Raw genomic sequence first — 21966 nt, 5'->3', positions numbered from 1 at the left:
ACTTCTGTTTATAAGGAAGATAGATTGGAGAGATTTAAGATCATTAATACAGCGGAGTGGGAATAGTTCGGAGATTTTGCTCTTCCTCTGAAGTAGCTTCCTTCTGAACTGTCCCGAGATACCTAAAAACACTCTCTAGCACAAACCGCGTGGTCTCCGGTGCCGGGAGGGAGGCAGCGCCGGGCTGATGCTCTCTCTCGCTGATAAAGTGTTCCTGTGGAGCAGCACCAAAAGTAGGGGGGAAAAATAGCTTTTGCAAGGCAGGGGTGAGCTGCAGAGCTCAGGACCAGGTCTGGGATGATCGGCACCCCCGTCCCAGCAGAGATGCTCTTACGGCAGCTGGGGATCGGGTTCAGACCCTGTTATCTCTGGGTGCGGGGGCTGCTGGTTGACGCGTCCTACTCCTGCCCTGCACAGGTTTTTAAAGTAGCTGGGTTTAAGCTTTGATTTAAAACAGGAAAACAGAAAGAAAATGAAGAGGGAGGAGTGAGCTCAGTCTTTACCTCATTTTGGGGTGCTGGGAGGTAACTGGGCTCAAACCCATGCTGAGGGCACCTGAGTGAAGAGGATGACTCCCGATCCAGGGGAGATGAGGGTCAGCGGAGAGGGGCTGGGGCGGGACCGCGGCTTCCCAGAGCTGGTATGCTGCCACTGTGAAAAGTGATCATTCTGTTTAAATAGGAGGCTTTTTTGTTTTCTGGTGATCTCTTGCACTACCCTGAAAATTCACTAAGCCCGCATTGCTCAAAATAAAGTGATTTGTTCCTCACAAGCAAAAAAAACGTGGGGATTTTTGCCTCCATCACCTTGCCGGGTCTGTGCTGGGCTTAAGGCTTTCCTGCCAATCCCCTGCAGGCGGTGACATTATAAGTTACAGTATGAGGTGATACACCTCATTTACAGTGTCTGGGCAAGTCATTGGAGTAGCTTCGCATCCCTCTCTGGTAGTTTGGCTTATCGTTGCTGTGATCTATTTAAGGGATTTTAGTTGATATTTTGCAGAAGGCTCTGTTGACTATGTGTTATTGACATATTCTTAGCTTAAAACCATTATCATGTTAAAGCCCTGGATTTAGAAACTAATTACAAGACGTTAATAGCTAAGCCCAAAGAGCTAAATCATGCAAATATTGCTATCTGTAAAGTTGAATATACAAAAACTGTTTGAACTGCTGACTTAGTAACTGGAGTCCAAAAGCAATCTGTAAGGTGGCAATAAATCTGAGCACAATCCTCCGCAATTGTTTTCTAATGTGTCCGTGAAATTAATGGCACAGTTATGAAAGTCGTATCAGGGAACATGGCTGGTTTTTTCCCCAAGTAGGTTAATTACCACTAATGTAATTATTTTTGTACTGATTTTTATTTTAATCAAACAATGCATGAAACAATTTAGTTCAGAACAAATAGCTTATTACAGAAATGTTTGTGGTGGTGAGAAAAAAAGCAGCGATGTTTAAATTATACACATATATTGAGTTACTTTATTCATTAAAATGAACAATTATGTTAGGCCTTGTGAGACAGACTAAGCATTTCTTGTTAATGTTTGTTCTGTAGTGAACATAATGAGAATTTGTATTGGAAACGGATCCTGTCCCGCTGGCTCAAGGCACTTATGAACTGGGTGATATGCAGGAGTTGGGAGAGCTTGGGGAAGAAGAGTTAGAGTCAACCTCTAGCTGAGACAGATGCTGCATTGCCCTGTGCTTGTGGGGAAGGCACTGGATCTGGGAGGGACCTTTTTCTTTTCTGGGTTTGTTTTTTTTGGTTGGTTTTAGTTTGGGGCTTTGGGGTGTTTTCCCCTCTGTGCTGAGGTGACAGGGCAAAACATAGTGTCCTACTCTAACATAGTGGTTCTATTGGATCCAAATACCATGGAGCGGGGCCAACTCTGAAGTTCTCAGCTCTTTTGAATTTCCTACAGTGAACCAGCTGTGGGGTTTAGTGGGGTTTTTTTGTCATTTATCAGATAATTCATCAGTGGATGAACTGTAATAGCACCAGTCTGCACATCATACTGTTGAAGCTGTGCCACTTATGGTGATGGTAAGTGGATGATGGGCAGATACGTGATTTTTCAAGACATAAGACACATCTGCCTGCAGCATCTAGTGCAGTCTGGGGCTTGCATCCTTCACATTCACAGCAGAGACTATTGCTAGTACAGTGTTAGAGCAGTGTGTGACTTCAGATTTATTTTTTTTTCAAATATATGAAATGAAGATGACACAGGATCTATTTTGAATTAAATTATAAAAGTGCAATTTAATCCTTCCGTTTGTAAGACTTGCAAACCCCAGTCTTCCGTATACATAAATAATCAAGGCAACTGATTCAAGAAACTCATCTTAGAATTTTTTACTTGTAGGGAAAATACTGGAGCTTGTAAGCATTTAAGTAACCTAAAAAAACAAGAAAAGCTGAAATTTTGTTTTTAATAACACTTATTCACATCTGTCCCAGGTCATTAGGTTTTATATTTGGAAAAGCCGTACGTTCACACCCAGAGAAGCAGGTGGAGCCACTGAAATTTTACTTGGCAGATGAGTTGGTGACTGGTGCAATGAATTGGTGCTGGGAATGTCAGAGCCTTCCCAGTGGTTCCAGTCTGGACTATTTCGGGGAGGGGCCCAATGCTAAACCTTCCTTGTTCTTGGAAACTGCTTAGTGGCTTTAGTTTGAAATGATTTGTGAGTCTAATTTTCTGCAGTACTTGGGAGCCTTTTTGCACATACTTTGGAGCTTGGATTTCTTAAGACTGTGGGACGAGTGAGACTTTACATTTACTTAATACAATCATTAATAATTTGCATTCCAAGAAGCATGTATGGTATTTCAAAAGCGGAGTGTGACTTTGAAATGAAATATTATCTAATTATTGCATTTTTCATTGCTGACTATTTTCTTTGTCCTTCATATTTCTCGCACGGCTCATACTGCAGCTCTTGCCACCTTCTCACCAATTCCATCTCTTATATAGGACACATTTTCACCTCATTTAAAATATTAACCTGGTCAGTAGTAGATCCGAGAAGGGAGCTCTGCTCTCCTGTTCTGGTCTCGGTAAGAAGCCCCAGGCTCTAGATGCATGAAAAGCAGTTTTGTGAATGTCACCACTGCCTTCCCTCAAGCCATTGCCATGTTCTTACAAAATTTCATGAAAAAAGGGAGAGAGTTACTCTCTACTGTTCTATCTGATGTTGTGTGTCATTCCACCAGAATTAACTACTAATAAAAATGAGAAACGAAGGCAGTAAATACAGTCATGCATCAGAGTCCCATGTGAAGACACTAATGTGTGTAGTTCCTGGTGCTTTCCCAGGAGCCTACCACATAGAAAGTTTATCCGTTTGGTTTTTCTCTGTTGTAGGTTTGCCCTTGGTCCTTGCCTCTTCCATTCCCACCCCGGGTGTCTGATAGTAGCGTCTCGATAACCAGCCTCTTTCTACTTCACCTGTCTTGTAGATCGATGAAATGCAGTGGGGCAAAGGAGTGCGTGAAGTCCCGTCCTCAGTCTGCAGCCTGCCTTGCAAGCCAGGGGAGAGGAAGAAGATGGTGAAGGGGATGCCGTGCTGCTGGCACTGTGAGCTCTGCGACGGCTACCAGTACCAGGCTGACGAGGTGACCTGTCTGCTCTGCTCATACAACGAGCGGCCCAACGAGAACCGAACGGGATGCCGTTCCATACCCATCGTCAAGCTGGAGTGGCACTCGCCCTGGGCTGTGATACCCGTCTTCTTGGCCATGCTGGGAATTATTGCCACCATTTTTGTCATGGCAACGTTCATCAGATATAACGACACTCCCATTGTCCGGGCTTCGGGGAGGGAGCTCAGCTACGTCCTGTTAACAGGGATATTTCTCTGCTACATCATCACGTTTCTGATGATCGCCAAACCAAACGTTGCCGTGTGCTCCTTCCGGCGTATCTTTTTGGGCCTGGGGATGTGCATCAGCTATGCAGCCCTCTTAACTAAAACAAACCGCATCTACCGCATATTTGAACAGGGCAAAAAGTCAGTGACAGCACCCAGGCTTATAAGCCCCACGTCGCAGCTGGCGATCACCTCCAGTTTGATATCTGTTCAGCTTCTAGGTGTCTTTATTTGGTTCGCCGTTGACCCACCCAACATCATCATAGATTATGATGAGCAGAAAACTATGAACCCCGATCAAGCCAGAGGAGTTCTCAAATGTGACATTACGGATCTACAAATCATTTGTTCCTTGGGTTATAGCATTCTTCTAATGGTTACGTGTACTGTGTATGCCATCAAGACTCGGGGTGTCCCAGAGAATTTTAATGAAGCTAAGCCCATTGGATTCACTATGTACACTACCTGTATAGTATGGCTTGCCTTCATTCCAATATTTTTTGGCACTGCCCAGTCAGCCGAAAAGGTAGGTGAAAAATGAACGAACGTGCACCTGATGTATCAGGATTCATTGCAGTTCTAAATTACTGATGTTCAGCTTTACATAGATTTTAAAACGAGCTATCCAGTTAGCTCATTACTGAGACATGCGCAATATATAGCACTATTTTCCTTCTCCATTTCGCTGGTGGGTTATTCATTTGATAAACTGGCAAATGATCAATAGCAATCATATTAGCCATTAGTTTTATTGTTGCATCCATTTCAATTGTATCTTTTCAGTTGGATAAGTGGGAATTAGCTGTCATATTGTCCAGAGAGAGGCATCTCTTATCTAAATCATTTTGAATACAAGATGTAAGCAAAAAAACTGTCAAAAAGCAGTGGCGTAGTCTTCTGTGGTTCTGGAGCTCGGTGCTTCATCTGATGAGTGCTGTGCTTCAGGAACAGCAGCCTCAGGGCACATTTATGCCGCAGGTAAATCGTCTGTCCTGAGCTCCAGCTGCTGAGACTAGACTGGCCCTCTATCTGTATTGGCTATTTTTAAACTAGCCCAGGCAGACTTACCCTATAGCTCATGGTAGGGGTATAGCCAGAGTCCTGGAGCGAAAGCCAGGCTGCTTCTCTTCGTAAGTGAGGTCTATTAAGCCCATGGAGTTCATTCATCAAAAGCCAGTTCAAAATGTTACAGTTATGTGATTTAAGAAAAAGCATCCAAACGTTAGGATCTCATCCATTAGTCGGATTGTTCCAAAAATTAATTACTGCAAAGAGCCGTCAGACTTGATTAAAAGATTCCCGTTGGCTTTGAGAGGCTTCAGATGGCGCAGAAGACCCTGCAGTGCGGCTGTCTGAGGGCTCATGTGCACACCACTTCCATCCCCTGCTCTCAGCTTAGGGAAATACGCCCCGGCAATCAGAGCAGACATGCACGTGAAGAGATGCAAAACTTGGTCAACTTTGGGCTTTGCTGCCCACAGAAATCAGGTTTAAAGTGGTCTTTGTAAATACATTGAATCATCTGTGCTGGGACCAGCAGCCATCCGGGATGCCAGCCCAGCGGGTTGCAGCTGATGCTGTGATGGTTTAGGCACGAACACTAACAGCCACTCTTTTATCTCGCACAAAGGAACAAGGAGAAAGTCACTCTCATCTTCCCATTATATTTATTGGTGGGGATGGTGGCCTTGGAGACAGAAGGCAATAATAAACAGCCAGAGGGCAATACGATTCATTTTCCAAGACATTGCCAGAAGGTCGATGGGCAAGAAAAAAACCTTTTCAAATTTGCATTTAATGTATTTAAGAAAAGAGAACCTTAGTTGCTCTGTGCATTTTGAGTAAACAGTGTTCAAATTGATCTAGTATTTAAATTTATCTACTATTGCAATGTGCAGGGCTAAACCAAACTGTGCAGGACTGAGCACTGCAGCTTTGGTTCCCTCATGGGTCTCAGGCCCCTTCTGCACATTCTGTTGCTGCCCAAGTGGCTCCAGCCAGTGCTCGGTGATGGAGAATCTGGTTTTACTTCTCTCTGAATCTTATTTGGAGATGGCTGTGATTTCAGAGTGATTTTGCAAATACCTGCAACTCTAGTCTTAGGGAGAAATGAAAATATTTGGCTGTCCTGAACCGCCGTCAGGCTGTTTTACCCTCCCCAGCCCTGACCCCATCTACTTCCCCCAGTGTTCTAGACTTCATTGACCTCACCTCAAATGCTCTCCCACAGATCTTGCATGGATGCAGTAGCGTACTGTCAGTCATCCCCACGCACTGAACCCAAACTTTGCTGTGCACGAAGGAGCTTTGGCTTCTTGCTACCTTTTCCCCCTCTCTATCTTCATTTAACACTTGTTCTTTAACACAAGGCTTGGGCAAGGTCACCGCCGTGGATAAAATTATTGCACCTTTTAAATGTGTGAGGAAATTTCAGATCCCAGCTAACACATCCCATTTTATGCCAGCGACATAATTTCCGAATTTAAAGTTGTTAAACTTATGGATTATAGGAGTAAAATTGGAGGAAGACAGTGGTGGTGTTCAGGCAGGTCCATGGCTTTGGCTACAGGTCTCTTCCGTGGGAAGGTGCCTGCACCAGAGCTTTGTCCTTTGCGATTCAGGAGGTTGGTTGTGGATTCCACAGAGATGTGGAATTGTTTTGGCCTCGGTTTGCCGGTGGAAGGGGGGATCACCCAGGAGGAAGCAGAGGTTATGGAGATTTTCACGTATCATCTCACCTCTGCAATGGGCTTTACAGACATCCATTGCATCCCTAAAGGGAATTAATTTCCACTGGAAAGGAGGTCTGCCAAGTCTTACAAATGCTTCCAACACCTCTGCTCTCCCTGTCGAGGGAGAGATAAGAAACAGCGTAAGCGGCTTTAAATGCAGTGGGGCCCGTTGGTAACTTTGGTCTGATGCAGGGAGTGCAGTGCAGCTTTTGTGCTCCCTGCCTGGGAACGCTTCAGGCCTGCAGGTGACCGAGATGAAGTGCTTTAAATTGTTGTTTGCAAAGATTTAACCTGGTGATAGAAAGACCCGAAGAATTTCAAAGGCTGCTGCCAGCATTGAAAATCGTTTGGTAGCAAAAGCTGTAGGTTTCCGTGCTGTCACAGAGCTGAATTACCCTGTCCTTCTTTGAAAGGATAAGATTCTCATACAAATTCATGTAGGACAGCAAAAGAGATGATGATTAATTGGATTTCACACAGAGCACAGAAGAAGGTGCTGGGCAAAGTAAACAGCCCCTTGCTGTGCTGTGCTCCAGCCCAGGGAAACCTAGGGATCACCCAGTGCCACCCCCTGCCCTGGGCAGGGACACCTCCCACCAGACCAGGTTGCTCCAAGCCCCCTCCAACCTGGTCTTGAACCCCTCCAGGGATGTGGCAGCCACAGCTTCTCTGGGCAACCTGGGCCAGGGTCTCACCACCCTCACAGTAAAAAATTTCTTCCTTCTATCTAGTCTAAATCTTCCATCTTTTGGTTTAAAACTGTTCCCCCTCCTCCTATGGCTCCCCTCGCTGATCCAGAGTCCCTCCCCATCTCTCCTGGAGCCCCCTGAGGGACTGGAAGGGGCTGGAAGGTCTCCCCGGGGCCTTCTCTTCTCCAGGCTGAACCCCCCCAACTCTCTCAGCCTGTCCACACAGCAGAGGGGCTTCAGCCCTCCCAGCATCTCCGTGGCCTCCTCTGGCCCCGCTCCAACAGGTCCATGCCCTTCTGCTGTTGGTGGCCCCAGAGCTGGAGGCAGCACTGGGGGGGTCTCCCCAGAGCGGAGCAGAGGGGCAGAATCCCCCCCCTCGCCCTGCTGGCCACGCTGCTGGGGATGCAGCCCAGGATGCGGGGGGCTTGCTGGGCTGCCAGCACATGTTGTCAGAGCATGTGGAGCTTCTCAGCCACCAACACCCCCAAGTCCTTCTCAGGGCTGCTCTCCATCCATTCTCAATCCATCACACCTGAGCAGCAGGTGTACATGCAACGTGCATGGATGCACTGACGTAGCGTCCCTATGGATGGTCCCTCTGGCTCCCCCAGCCTGTAGTTGTTGGCTCACATTGGCTGTGGCACGTTGGACCACCACGCTGTGCCAAGGCCTAGTGCTGGACGTATGGCTTTGCTTTTGGGGTTTTTTCCCCCCTTCTGCTCTACGCAGAGATTGAGCTGCAGGACCTTTGCTGCTTTGCTTTCTTTTCCGTCTCTCTTTTCTTTCCGAGTGGGGGTGAGGGGGTTCTACTTTTTTGTGATCGCTAGTGATTTCCTGTCAGAAATTTTCTCCGGGAAATATTGTGTTTAAGCTTAGCCATGCAGGGCTCTGCTGAAATGGAAATTGCACCTGCTGAAAATCTCATGCAACACAATCTTTTAAACTGGGAAATGGCATTATATATAATGTTGTGATTTTCATTGTATGGATTTATTTTATTTTATCAATAAATACAAGCATAATCTTGTTTGGTAGGAAGCATATCGAAAATACCTGCCTTGTTCAGTGTAGAAAATAACAACCACCACAACAACAAGAAGAACGAGAAGTATGCTGCAAGTACTGCATAAAAGGCAAATGATTCAAGCCGTAGCATTTGCAGCAGACTGGGGGGAGGCAGTGTGCTTTGGGGAAGGCCAGATACCGGAGTCTGCGCTACAGGGTGGAGATAAAACATTCAGCGTATGGGAGGCAGCACATGGAAAAAGCAAATTCCTGACCTTTTCACAGCTTGCATTTACTCAGCCAGTTTCTTTGTCCACTATCTGAAAATTCAGAAAACACATGGTCGGTTATAATTTATAGGCTTAGTCTGGTGATGCTGTTTCCTAGTGGGCATGGAATATGATTGTCCTTACCTTGTTTCACCATTCTTTGACTTTCTTTGGCTTTGATGCAACAGTCGTGGAGCTGTTGCTCCTTACCTGTGAGTCGCTGCTGTTGTCTAGGTTTTGGGGGTTGTGTTTCAGGGTGGAGTGTTTTTGTCTTTTCCTATAACTATTCATGTATATTCTAAAATGCTGATGTAACCTTTGAGGCCCGGGACACAGTTCTGGGGGCTGGAATCATGCCATGTCTTTGTGCAGAAAGATCCTTCCTTTAGTATGTATTTGGTAGAAAGCCACTAAATATAGAGAGGAGTCTCTACAGAGAAGACAGTCACTTACTGTCCAACTCTGAGCAGCTCCTAATGATCAAAACCCTCATCAGCTGAAAGGTCAGTGGGTTAGGGGGGTCGAGGATGGGGGACCACGTCCATCCCCACCTGCCACCCAGCTCCTGCCTTGGTTTTGCTCAGCTTGTAAACCCGAAGGTTGGGAGAGGAGCTGTAGGGATGAAATGCTGCCTTTACGCTCCCGGTGTAATTGTTTTTGACAACAAAACTATTTTAAATTCTCCGCGGATCTGTGGGTATCTTATCAGCAACAAAGTGGCCTCAAAGAGCTGTTAAACCAATTATAGGAGTCATAGCTCCACAGCAGAGTCAATACAAAGTGGCACTTGAAAAGAGCAGAGATTGCTCGGTAAGGTCAGGCGAGGCATGGCGAAATCAATAAGCCAAATTGAGTCAAAATTTCAGAGTACGGGAGGGAAGGGATGGGAGGGGAGTGCGGGTGGTGCGGGAACACGTCCTGCGGGAACCTGCGCCCCACACCCTGTGCCACAGATTAATTAGTCCTTGCAGCCTCTTGGTGGGTTCTTCATCCACTTTTACCTTGATTATCTGTTTCTTCCAGTGGCAGGGACTGCAGTAGGGGATTGTGGGGACTGATGGGGGCCCGGTCCCCCTGCTGTGTCCTGGCAGTGCCTGGGGACCCCAGGCTGCTGGGGACACTGCGGTGGGACATCCGTCTGCTCCTTCCATGGGAAGGATGGTCCCTGGCTTCAGGAGATGGGTATGAGATTAACCTGGTTTCACAAAGTCACGTGTTTTCATGTCTTGGGTTCTTTTTATTTTTATTGTTTTCCTTTTACAGATACTGTAAAAAGCAAGAGCATGGCAGGGCACGTGATTTGCTCTAACACACCCTGGAAGTGTTGCTTCATAGGTGGCAGTAATAGGTTGGGTTTTTATTATTAGTCTCACTCGTAAAGTAAATATTTTTAAAACTTGCACCGTTGCGGATTTCCACAGGCAATACTTTCATGGTACAAACAAAGTGAAAGGGGAAAAGCAGCTGTGGTTATATCAATCTGATATGTAGATTTCTTAAAATACTGGTTTGCTTTTTCTGTATATAAAAGTCAATTTATTGTTAGGAAAAACAATACTTTTCAACAGTTTTTATTACCTTTTTTTTTAACCTTTGTTGTGTAATGTAGTTTTATTTACGATCAAGTGAATATTAAAAGGTGTCTGAGACAGGCAGAGAGAAGCACAACGCCCAGCCCCGTGCGGGGCATCCTCAGCCGGTGCCTTCGGGAGCAGCAGGGACAGTGTTAACATCCTTCCCAGGGGTCTTTATCCCTCTCCTCCTCCTTGGGTGCAGGAGAATCTCCCAAGAAGGCAGCTGAGATAAAAAACACATCCCAAATTTAAAATAAGTTTTTGGAAAGAATCTCTTTTTTTAAAACAGTATTTGCACAGGAAAGATGCAAGAGGAGACTATGGAGATGTTGACTTTGGGTATATTGGTGGTGGTATGGAGATGGTATTGGTGTGAAGATAAATAGCGTGGGAGGAATTGCCTGTGGCCTTGGTTAGGGTGGTTAGTTTTTTTCTTGCCACTGTGTTCTCCCTTCCTTCTAACAAAGTTCAGCTCTAATTATGAAGGACTATGGGCTCACAGGCTATTTTCTTCTCCTATGGTTATTTAGTATTACCATATATATAAATATTTATATATTCTGTTGCTTAAATTAAATTTCCTGAGTCCCTAGAATGTAATACTGAAAAATTAGACCCCCTTCAATGGCAGACCTGAACATCAATCTGCTTTATGTACCCAGAAATCCAGGTGGGTACTTGGTGTGCCCTAAACCCAACGCTGCTCTGCGTTACCGTACGTGCGTTTAGCCGTTACTCAGGCTGATGGCATCCCTTGTTAGTGCCTGGAGATGTAGGGCTTCCTGCGAGGCTGCTCCTCGCATCCCGCAGGAGGAACACAATTCAGAAACTTGCCAGAGCTGTAACCGTTAGATTAAAAGAAATCATTGTCTCGGCAGCTTTGAAGTCTGTATCTGTACCCTTTTAACTATGTACAGATGTAGTTGTGTATGTTGAATATTCCCCTAAGATCTTATTTTCTCAAATTATGTCATTGAACTAATATAGAGGGATATGTCATCATTATATTTTTATGTTTCACAGATATTTTATTGCCTCGTAGCTGTGATTACTTTTATTTAGTAATTGCTAAGATTAAAATAATACATTTCTGGATATGTCTACGAGCTGGTGATAACTGTCAACATGCACCTGAATATATTCTCCAAATGGGATTTTCTTCTTGAAGTATTTTCAGGACTTTTTTCTAGTTAAAAAAGTTATAATCCTGACTCTGAACGAGTGAGGATGGTTTCTCAGCCACTGTGGTGTTCCTGCCTGGGAGCTTTATTCATCCCAGAATGAAGAGAAGTGGGGAACAGTTGACCTTGCAGTCATCGTTCCCCATCAGCTTATTTTTGCATTCAGACTGCGTGAACCCTGGGTTATAGAGGGTTTTTTTAATTGTAATACGACGACTGTGAAACATGCAGTCCTTAATGCCTTCTACTTTTCCACCTTCCTTCTTGTGTCTCTATTTTTATAATGCCCATTTTATTTAAATCATAAGCAAGGCAAGTCAGGTATATTTGGCAGCAACATTTTTACTTATTGTGTTGAATGTTACGTAAATACTATAATTTGAAGGCACATGCAAAATGGATTCTTATTCAGATTAAATAATGTCACATTAACATGGTAGCACTTCAGTATATGTTCTAGTTTTTGGTGAAACGAAGTTACCCTTCAATTCTCTGTAACACAAATACCGATTAACCAGGTAGGACACACATTTATTTTCTCCCCTGGGAAGGCTTGAGATGACAGTTGCTATAGCAACTCTATATAGGTGGATTTGGGAGTTATGAGGATTTTAATGCAGCATTTGTTGGAGTTTTATACTGTTGGATGGTGGAGAAAATCAGGCTTTGAGGCTCACACGGAATGTGACTTTGAATCTACCAGAATTTGGGGCTTGCACAAGGCAAGTTGTGAATTGTAGCTTTTGTTTAAAGAAGCGTTCCAGTAATAGTACCTGTGTATAACTCATTAACCACAAATACTAATTTCTCTCATTGATATGCTTTCAGTTCGCCCATCGCTTTGTTGTATCAGGGATCTGCATGTTCAGATGCTGAAGTTCTTAATTTTATCCAGCCTCAAGGTTGTATCTCTGGGAAAACCAAGGAATATAATGATCTGACGTTAGAGTTGAGTTGTCCTGAGACGAGCCTGAACTGAAAAGCAGCTTCACTTAATTTCAGTTAAGGGCCTCCAGGCTGGAACTGTGAGATCTGGAGGTCCTCCAAGAAAAGGAGTGTGCAATAAAGTCCATTTTTGTGGAATATTGGGCTATTGACAGTACATAGTATTTCATTTTAATTGAGAGAAAATGAAATGTTCTTTGAAATCTAGAAATTAAATAATCAAGGGATTTTTTTTTTTTGGTCATAACCTTTATTACAAAAATCCTCCTGGTGGCCTGCATTTTTATCAGGTTATGCAAGAGCACTGCTGTAGAAGTATGTAAAAACCTTGTGAATACCATTAAGTATCAATAGAGTTTCAAAGTTAATTTCTGTGGAACTAATCAAAAATCTTGAATGTAATCTCTCAGTAACGTTCTCGATGAGATTTATTTTATTATCTTCTGCATTCATTTTGTCTTCCAAGTGGAAAGGGATGCTGTTACTAGTGAAAAAAATAGCACAAAAGGCTTATAACACGTCACTGCTACTAATGATTTAACGCTCAAAATAAAAATAATCAGTATTCACGTACACATCATTGAAGCAGGGAGGGCTACAGGAATTTTGAGTTCTGGAGTCACTGATCTTTTGCCACTTGCTTGTTTCTCTGTCCCTGGTCTTTTGGTGGGTGGCTTCATCCCGAAACAAACAGACACTCATAGACCCTTACTGAATATTGTTGGCTTATGGCCCTTAGCCGCCGCTTTTAAGAACTCCCACAGGAGAGTACAGCTCAGGAAAAATATAATAGTGCTGACTGGACTTCTTCCCAGTGCTTACTGATAGCTTCGGGAATTAGATGGCCTCGTCAGGAATACCTGCCCCATCTCCCTCTGCTTAGTAGGCTGCTGCGAGGAGAAGGAGGAAAAGGAAAGAAAGAAAAAGAAATGAGGAAAAGGAAAGAAAGAAAAGGAAGGGAAAATTATAAAAAGTGAAGCAAAATTCAGTGGTTCAATATCCAGCACTTGGGATTTCTGGATATACCATACCCTAACACTTCGGTGTAGCAGAGAGAAGTGTGGTTATTTGGTGTGGTTATTTGTCACATTTATTTGACGTGATGGGAAATGGCTTAGGGGTCATGAAAAGAAAGCCAAATTAAAGCTTAGATAGAAAAAGTTGTTAGACTGGTTGGTGCCAGAAAGGACGGGCGATTGATACTGTGGGTACCCTGCTCTCCCTCCACGGTGGCGGCTGGGGATGATCGAGTGTCCCCTGCTCGGGGTGGTGACCCGAGGGCTGCTGCGACACGAGGTTGTACCCGCTCCCGTGGAGGACGAGCGTGACTCTCGTTAGCAGGAGATGGATTGTGTGGAGGCTGTTCAGTGCCAAGATTCATGAGGAGATGCGCAAGGGAAGATAGATGTACTTCTGGGTGGTGGCTGTATATTTTTAAGAAAACTTGAAGCTATTTTACTTTGTGGCTCTGCAGCGTGTGCCTGAGGCAACATCTCTAGAAAAGATGGGCTGGTTTATAATTTCATTGCCCCGTCTCAAGCTTAAAATGTAGGGTGGGAGCTCCCAGAGGTGGGACCATCTCAAGCTCTCTCTTTGGCAATAAGACAGTCGCTCTTTCCCCTTAGACACGAGCTCTGCGAGGCATCGCTCCAGCGAGACTCTCGCTCCAGCGAGACCCGGGGTCTCTGCAGAAAGCATCACTCACAAAAAAAAGGAGCAATTGTAGAAGAAACAGAACCTGGCTCTGGAACATCCAAGTGCAATCTCATTTACACTGATGGAGCTGCATTTCCGTACACCGGATTTGTGACTCGGTATTTCAAAAGCACTTTGAGTCCCTTTTGTAAAGTATTAAATATTTCCTGAAGTTTTGCTACTCTCTGAAGGGAGACTAAAATGGTATGTTAATACGTGTTGCCATGAAATTTCTTGTAATTGCCTTTCTATGCTGGGTAGAAAACAACGAGTGGTGGGAAAATATCTCTGTATATTTAAATGTGTTTTAAAAGCTTTAATTTTCACTTATTTCTGGAGCTATATGATGATTCTGGATTTTTATCCACCACTAATTTTATAATGTTCAGCCAGGCAAAGATTGGAGTGTTTCAGAAGTGAATACAATCATAACAGTAATAACAGTTCCTTGCATACAGAAGAAACCTAAAGCGTTTTACAGGTGGATTTAAAAACTACAAGTTGGAAGCATTGAATCAGCTGGTACGTAACAATTTTAGCCATGCTCAGAAATATAGTTTAAGGCAGGCAGGTGTGTGTAGTTCTATATATGTTCTCAGGCTGTGCTCATCACTGGGGTGTGCTGAGAGCCCTCCAGGATCGCATTAACCCCATTAATAATGGTGTCGTCAAGTGGGGAACATCGGGCAATTCAAACTGGGCAGAAACTAATCAGCCAGGATTTGGGCAGGATGCGGGTGTTGGCACCTGTGCTCTTCACAGAGGCATCTTTAATAACTGGAAGAATGAAGAAGTTTTGGTGATAAATATATCACCTGCAGAGCTGCATCGTATTCCCAAGTCAGGGCTCTTCTGGAAGAGGGATTTCTCCCTGTGCTTGGTCGCACCTGGGAGATCTCCCATCCAAGCATCAGACTCTGTTCAGCACCTTCCAAGTTCAGCCAACCCAGTGAAAGGCTGTAGGACCCGCTAAAATTGCAGATCTGTGTTGTCTCTGTTGCCAAGGCAGGTATTTAAAGCAAGGTAACAGGGAAAAGTGCATGCTCAGGGTGAAATACGGGATGATTAGAGTAATTAGATCCTCCTCAGAAGACCATAAATTAATGGTGATTATGCTTCTTAAAACAACAGAAGCATAAGGTACATCTAACATTGATCTGTTTTATCACATTTGCTGCACTGTAATGCTCCTTTAATGTTAATATGTACTTTTGTAGTAAAATCTAATTGAAAACATGGAGCAGGCAGAGCCCAAGGCCACAATCATGTTCCACATAATTACCTAAGGAGGAGGGTGTACATTTCCAATGAAGGGATGCCACCAACCGTTAGCCAGGTATAAGCCGTGCAGTCATTGTGTTCCTGCTCGTACAGTAATAGCCTTACAGGAGTATATAGGTGAAAGCTAAGCGATAATTAACAATCAATTCATTTTGTGAAATTTTCAATTATTGAAGCAGGTATCTTCATAATGGAGTAATAATACTACATTTACATTTGTATGTGGCTATCTCATAACGGAGATGTATTCATTTAAGCAGAAATTACTTTAAGTTAGCAACCCTGCGGTAGTTCTGCAGTCTCCGAGGGACTCTTTGAAGCCTGCGAGCACGCTGCTTTGATGTCTGATGTAGAAAGTGAGGGGTCTTTTCGCTGTGATAATTCTAGCCTTTTCCATTCCCTTCTGTGATGAGGAGAGAGGAAAAACATCTGATTCGGAAGATGGAAAAAATAAATGGGGCCCAGAAAGGAGCACGCAGTATAGAGGGGAAAATACTCCCCACCCAAACGTGGGCAGAGCCAGCCCACGTCTGTGACCAGGGGCACGACGTGACAAGGCCGCCAAATTCCCTGCTGTGTCCTGTGGTCTCCCTCTCTGGACCACCTGGAGAGACCAAAAACCTGTCACTGGAAATACCCTCCCCTTGGAGAGAAACTGCAGGTCTCCGAGAACCTGTCACGGCAGGGCGTGCTGCTGCAGGGACCGTCTTGGGGGGAGGAAGGGGATGTTCTGGGGCAAACCCATAAATTAATAACTTTTCACTGGCATCTGAGGAGAACCAGACCGTTCTTCCACGCTGCCGGTGCAGCCCTGAGCAGCTGATCCTTGCAGCGGGGAGGCAACACCAGCTCCTCCTCCTCAGCCTTCTGCGTTTGGATTTTGCCCTGGTGACCAAGGGCCACAAGGTATGAACAATCTCCAGCTGCCTGGGATTCGGGAATATTTTTTAATGCCTTTTCCCATTCCCTGTTGTGAGCCCCAGGAGTGGCAGAATTTGTCCCTCACTCTCCGGGCGCGTGTGTGATGCACAACTGCCACTGTCCTGTGTCCTTACTTCAAAAAGATGCCAAGGGAAAATCTGGAAGAAGGGCATCTCTTTGCTCTGTGATTTCTAGTGCATACTTTGCTGCCTCCGGCTAAAAAACGACATAATTTTTAAAGGGAAAAAATGTGTGGGTGTTTAATGCACGGTGTTGACATGTACTTTTTTGGTTCTTTATTTTTTTTTGAGAAAATGTAGAACTGCCAGGAGAGTTTTACATATGAAAAGCAATCTCTGCATAGGCCCCTGTCAGTGTTACCCAACAGTTTTTATCTGCAGCATAAACTGACAACACCTCAACGTGAAATAATTGTGGTTCCATTGAGTCCAGAAGAGTAATTACGTTGTTGATGAAACTTTTCTCTTTGCTTGCCTTTTGATATCTCTGCGATGTCAAACCCACTTGAGCTGACAACATAATTTCTCCCGCAGCGCTGTTGCATCGACCATGCAACTGCTCTTGGGTGTTACTGGGGGATTTTTTTCGAGCTCGCTGTGTTCCAGCGCTGGCAACAGTAAAAATTCCATCTTGCAAAGCCCTGTTCCGTGAATAGCGCTTCTGAATAGTGTGAGTAGTCACATATAACTCAAGGTAGCTTCGTATATCAATAAGGGGTAACTGGATAATTACAAAATAGCTCTTCAAAGTTAGTTTACAAGGAAGTAATCATTACATTACCTCATTTGCTCAGAACAAGGAAGGGTGAGTTTATTAGAAACATAGAGTTTCAATTTGTGGTAATGTAGTGGTTATTTTGAATTTCCTGTGTATGTGAGGCTTGAGATAAGTACATTACACAGATGTTGTGGCTTCCCAGGGGTATTGATATATTCCTGCACCCCGGATTCTCTTCTAGAGTGCATTTCTGGGGGGAGTCCTGCTTCAGGGGTTCAGGTGGGATGCTTTTGGGCTGTATTGAAAGGTCACTCCCTGCGCTAAACTCTTCAGGATTTTTCCACAAGGGGTGGCCAGAGGATGGTGTGCTCTGCTGGGTCTGTGCGATGTGCAGTGCAGCTTGATTTTTGCTGCAGAAAACCTCAGTTCCCATTAATGCTCCTTTGTTTGAACAAGACTTAATCATCTTTTCAGAAAAATCCTGTAGCTCATGGCTAACATTGTAAGCCAAACGCTAGGAACTGAAGTAGCATTTTGTGAGAGCAGATCATAACCAGTTTCTGAACCCCATGGGTATTGTAGAAACATAATAATGTTATTTTGAGTAAGAAATAATGGCTGCTGATTCTAAGCTCATCCAGGAACAAAAAGAAAACCATGAAGAGCTTATTCAATACAATGTAAGTTATGCAGATGTTTCTCAATTTTCTTGCTGAACTTCTGTGCTGGTGTCAGGGTTTCGTTTGATCAGCCCATTTCAGCAGAAAGAATGGGTCCTTAAGCACTTCTGTCATTGCCCACGAATGGCTGATGGGAGCAGCCTGCGGAAGGGCACAGAATCAAGGACCCTTGTCAGGCTCCCAGGGAAGGAGCATCCTTTATTGCCCATACTCGGGTCACACCTTCAGAGCTAATTTGTTCTTCAGTTCATTTTGGAATAAAGAGAAACAAAATAGAAGCAGAAAAACCTGCTGGGAGAGAGTCAGTCAGCTGAAGTTTTGCCATTGATTTGTGAGCTGAGATTGCGGGATGGGCATCACAGAGCAGGGACTTCCATGTGCAGTACAATTGTCTTCCCCTGCACCACACCGATGAGAATGCGCAAGTTTGGAGGTAGCAGTTCAGCTGCTGTTTTACCCGAGAAAGGCCAAAATGACCTTTCTACAAAATCAGTAAAAAATCCGAAGTTGCAGGGACTGGAAAGGAGATCTCCCCATCGCAAAGCAAAACCTCCCTTGATCATAGAGATGGTTGCGGTTTGCTCTGAATAAGATCCTGTAACACAAAAATGTCAGGTCCTCTGTGCATACCAGTGAGCTAAATATAGCTGGATTTGCAGAGGAAGAAAACAGCTATTCTTGAAAGTGCATTTTCAGTCTAGCAAGGCCAATTTAATGCAAAGCAAAAAATAGGTTTCACTATACGTAAGTGATGAACACAAAAATATTGACCTGAAGGATTTATTTGTTGTTTTAAATGGTTTAAGCAGGCATGTAATAATAATAAAAGTAGAAACCATCATACTCAGTCAAAGAAATTGCCTTGTATTTTGTCTTTAAGGCATAAGCTTAGCAGAAGGTTAAAGAAAACAACAATGAATTCTCGTAGACTGAAGCAAAAATGTTGTGTCCCAAGTGTACCCCGTCAAAAGTGATTTGGGGCATGTTTATACTTCTGCATTTTGAATAATGGCTTTTTTTTTTTTTAAGTCTGTGTTCATATTCATCAAAAACAATTGAGCAAAAGAATCTGGCGAGGATCCTTCCTTGCCGCACAGCAGAGCTGGGGGGCTCCCGCAGAGCCGATTGTGCTGTGCCAGTGCAGAGCGTGTCTGTCATTCCATGGTTGTGGGGGTGTTGGGCATGGGAAGGACCACAGCCACCAGCAGGACACGTCCCGTCGTCCCTGGTGACCTCACCCCGTGGTGGCTGAGCTGCCCTGACACCGTTTAACCTGGCTGTGGAGGGACGGAGGAGTCCCTGTTCACAGCGAGCACAAACGGAGCCCTCTGCGGTGCCTGCTACAGAGATGTCACCCGCTCCCACCCTGCCCTCACTTCCCAGGCAGCTTTAGAAACCCGTGATGTTGTTTATACGGCAGAAAGCAGCTGAGAACTATTGTCAGAGGATCAATACCTTATGACAAATGAAAAGCCTCTCAAAGAGAAAAAGGTTAGTCTGCGACTGCCAAAACAAAGATGCCTACAAGCATATACAAGAGGAGCTGCTCTGATGCATGGGCGAGGAGACAAATTGGAAGAGAAAAGGGAACCTAAGGGAAGAGATCAGAGAGAGATTATTTTGTTACTATTTTTCCCTCCTGTTAAAGAAGGGGTCTTGCTGGGGAAGTGCTCTGCTCAACGTGCCCGAGTGAAGCTTCGGGAGGTGGGAGGCGCAGCCACAGAGCTGAAGCTCTCCTGAATCCTGCATCCCTAACGCCAGCCCGGATGGCTCGTGGGTGCAGGAGCCAGGACTTGCCTTTGCCCGTAGCTGTGGCATAGTCTCCCCCGTGGTCGGGAGTGACGTCAGGTGAGTGTGATGCCCTGTGCAGACAAGGGACAAGAAAAACAAGGAAGACCTTTTCCTTCCACAGTTTGGTGGTGTCATGGTTTCAGCTGGGATGGAGTTGGCTTTCTCGCTGAGCAGCTGGTGCCGTGCTGTCGTTTGGGTTTGGGATGGGAATAGTGTCAATAGCGAATGGGTTTGGTTGTTGCTGAGCTCTCAAGGCCTTTTCTGCTCCTCACCCCCCGCCAGTGGGTAGGCTGGAGGGGCACAAGAAATTGTCATGGAGCCCTGCTTTCCTGGGGCTGGCTGAACACCCACCTGACGATGGGAAGCAGAGAATTAATTCCTTTCTTTGCTTTGCTTGTGTGAGTGGCTTTTGCTCTGCCTGTTAAACTGTCTTTATCTCAGCCCCCAAGTTTTCTCACTTTTACTCTACCGGTTCTCTCCCCCATCCCAACCTGGGGGAGCAAGAGAGTGGCTGCGTGGTCCTGTATGCCAACTGGGGTTAAGCCACGATGGGGTTCCATTGATGACATCGTTTCCATCATCCATCCAGACAATGACATCATTTTCGTCTTAAACTCTTGTCTTTTCTATAGCTAACATGCCCATCTCTGTATTCTCTCAGCAGCAGAGACTGAAGATCCATGTTTTCTTTCCCAAACTGAGTAGTGGGGGGTGGGAAAAGGGTAGGCAGCAACAGGGAATGTACCCAACGAGCTCTAGTGGTGCAAAAGACTATTTCACAAGACCGGATCCCTTATCTGGCAGACATTTCCCAGGCAAGTCTCTGTGGATGGGGTCAGCTGCAGTGGGCAGGAGAGCCTTGTTGACCTCTTTAATTGTCAAGGCTTTATGAAGGGTTTTTCAGGTTTAGCACCCTTCAGCTAATGATGTCAGGCGCTTCATCGAGAGATTATTCAATCTGTGTTGGCATTTGGTCTTTAAATGGCTGAAATATCTGTGGTGACAAAACCCAGAGTGGGGGGAATGAGGTGAAACTCCTGTTTACAGAGAACAGGTTACTGGCTCAGCAATAACCGCTTTCCTTACGCTGCTAATTGCCCATTAACCGCCAGCCAGCCAGCCATTAACTGCCTCTGCCAGAGACAGGGAAACCTGCGGTTTAACCTTGCCCATGCCCCTGAGTCGTATGGTTTTGCCGATTAGGTAATGTTCATGTTGTGTTTATAACAACTAAAAAATAGTGTATGTATTTTAAACTGAGTATCTCGAGCGTTCACAGGATCTTCATTGGACTCACTGTTAGAGGAGAGACATTTATTTAAAAGAATGCAGAGGGAGTAGGAGGACAAAATACGTGCTGAACAATATGCTATCATCTTCCTCTTGTTCCCGGTGATTTACATTTTCAACATCAGAGCAACCTGTAATGTTTAATGGAGATAATTAAATATAATTTGAAGACAAGATAGCTCTTTTTAGTAGTGGAACAGATCCTGCTAACAAACTTAACTAGCAACAATAATTCACCAGGAAGCTGAAGACTAAAATGCGTGTAAAAGCTTAGCACCAGATTGTGTGAGGTGAGGCTAGAAGAAAGGAATGAAAATCAATTAGTTTAGCCGAGGTGCTTAAAACATGATTACTGCTGGAGAGAAAATCTTGTGAAAACTGATATTAGGTAGTAGTTAAGATTTGTTCTGGTACCTTAATTGGAGGACCAGGGAAGTTTAAGCAGAAAGATCAAGTGATTTGATTCTCCAGAACTTCAAAATCAATGCAGTTTTAGCGTATTTTATTGACTGGAAGATGAAATCTGTTAATGACTGAAGATAAGAAAGAAAGGTCAGAGCCTCTAAATATCCCCGTTGCTAATTGCTGCGTGTGCTGAGCGCTGCCAGCCGCCGCGGGCAGAGCCCTGCGCTCCAGCCCAGCACCAGCTTCAGCCCAACCTGGACCTGAGCGAGGGCTGGTTTGGGCAAAAATAACCACGTTTTTGGGCTGTGTGCCCAGGCGGGGTCTGCGGGACGCGGGGGGCTGCTCGGTGCCCAGTGCTGTGTCACTGCTCTATGGAAGGTAATGTGTAAAACAACTTTTATTAAAGCAAGCTTCCCTGTGGGAGCAGGACTGGCTTGATTTGATTGCAATCATACACAGAAAAAATTCCTCCTCTGGATGCTTTTTCTCCCCCGAGGCCCAGGGCTTGCGTTCGCTGACAGAAGGTATAGCTTTTCACAAATTCAGCCTTGTTTTTACAAGCTTCCTTGTGGCTTCCTCATGCAGAGACAAGGGAACTACTAGGTACTCAGCATTCATTTCTTGATACATAATAAGGGGTAGAAGACAGTAAATAAATCTCAGTTAAGTATAAAAGCAGGTATCCTGTGCAACTATGAAGACAGCAATAAACACAGGTTTTTTATCCTGGCAGAAATATATTTAATAAGCTGTAGATGCAGAATAGGGTCTGTGAGCTTTTGCCAGGTCATGGATTAGTTAAACATGTGAGCTGATTTGGCTTAAAACTCAGTTTTCCTCATCCTGTAATATTCCAGATTGCTTTCTGTCTAAGTACCCCAAATGAAACTGC

The 21966-nt window shown here is 44.7% G+C and overlaps 1 protein-coding gene across 1 annotated transcript in view; it reads left to right on the top strand.

The window, feature by feature from the left end:
- The window catches only part of GRM7 (glutamate metabotropic receptor 7), a 264649-nt gene that overhangs the window by 220604 nt on the left and 22079 nt on the right, over positions 1-21966 (top strand). The window contains exon 8 of the mRNA XM_074151217.1: positions 3469-4404. Coding sequence (XP_074007318.1) covers positions 3469-4404 — 936 coding nt within the window. The remainder of the gene's footprint in view (positions 1-3468; positions 4405-21966) is intronic.

Source organism: Numenius arquata, chromosome 8, assembly GCF_964106895.1.
Source record: "Numenius arquata chromosome 8, bNumArq3.hap1.1, whole genome shotgun sequence".
NCBI classification, from domain to species: Eukaryota; Metazoa; Chordata; class Aves; order Charadriiformes; family Scolopacidae; genus Numenius; species Numenius arquata.
The sequence above is the reverse complement of the archived record's forward strand: the minus strand, read 5'-3'. Positions and strand labels throughout refer to the sequence as shown.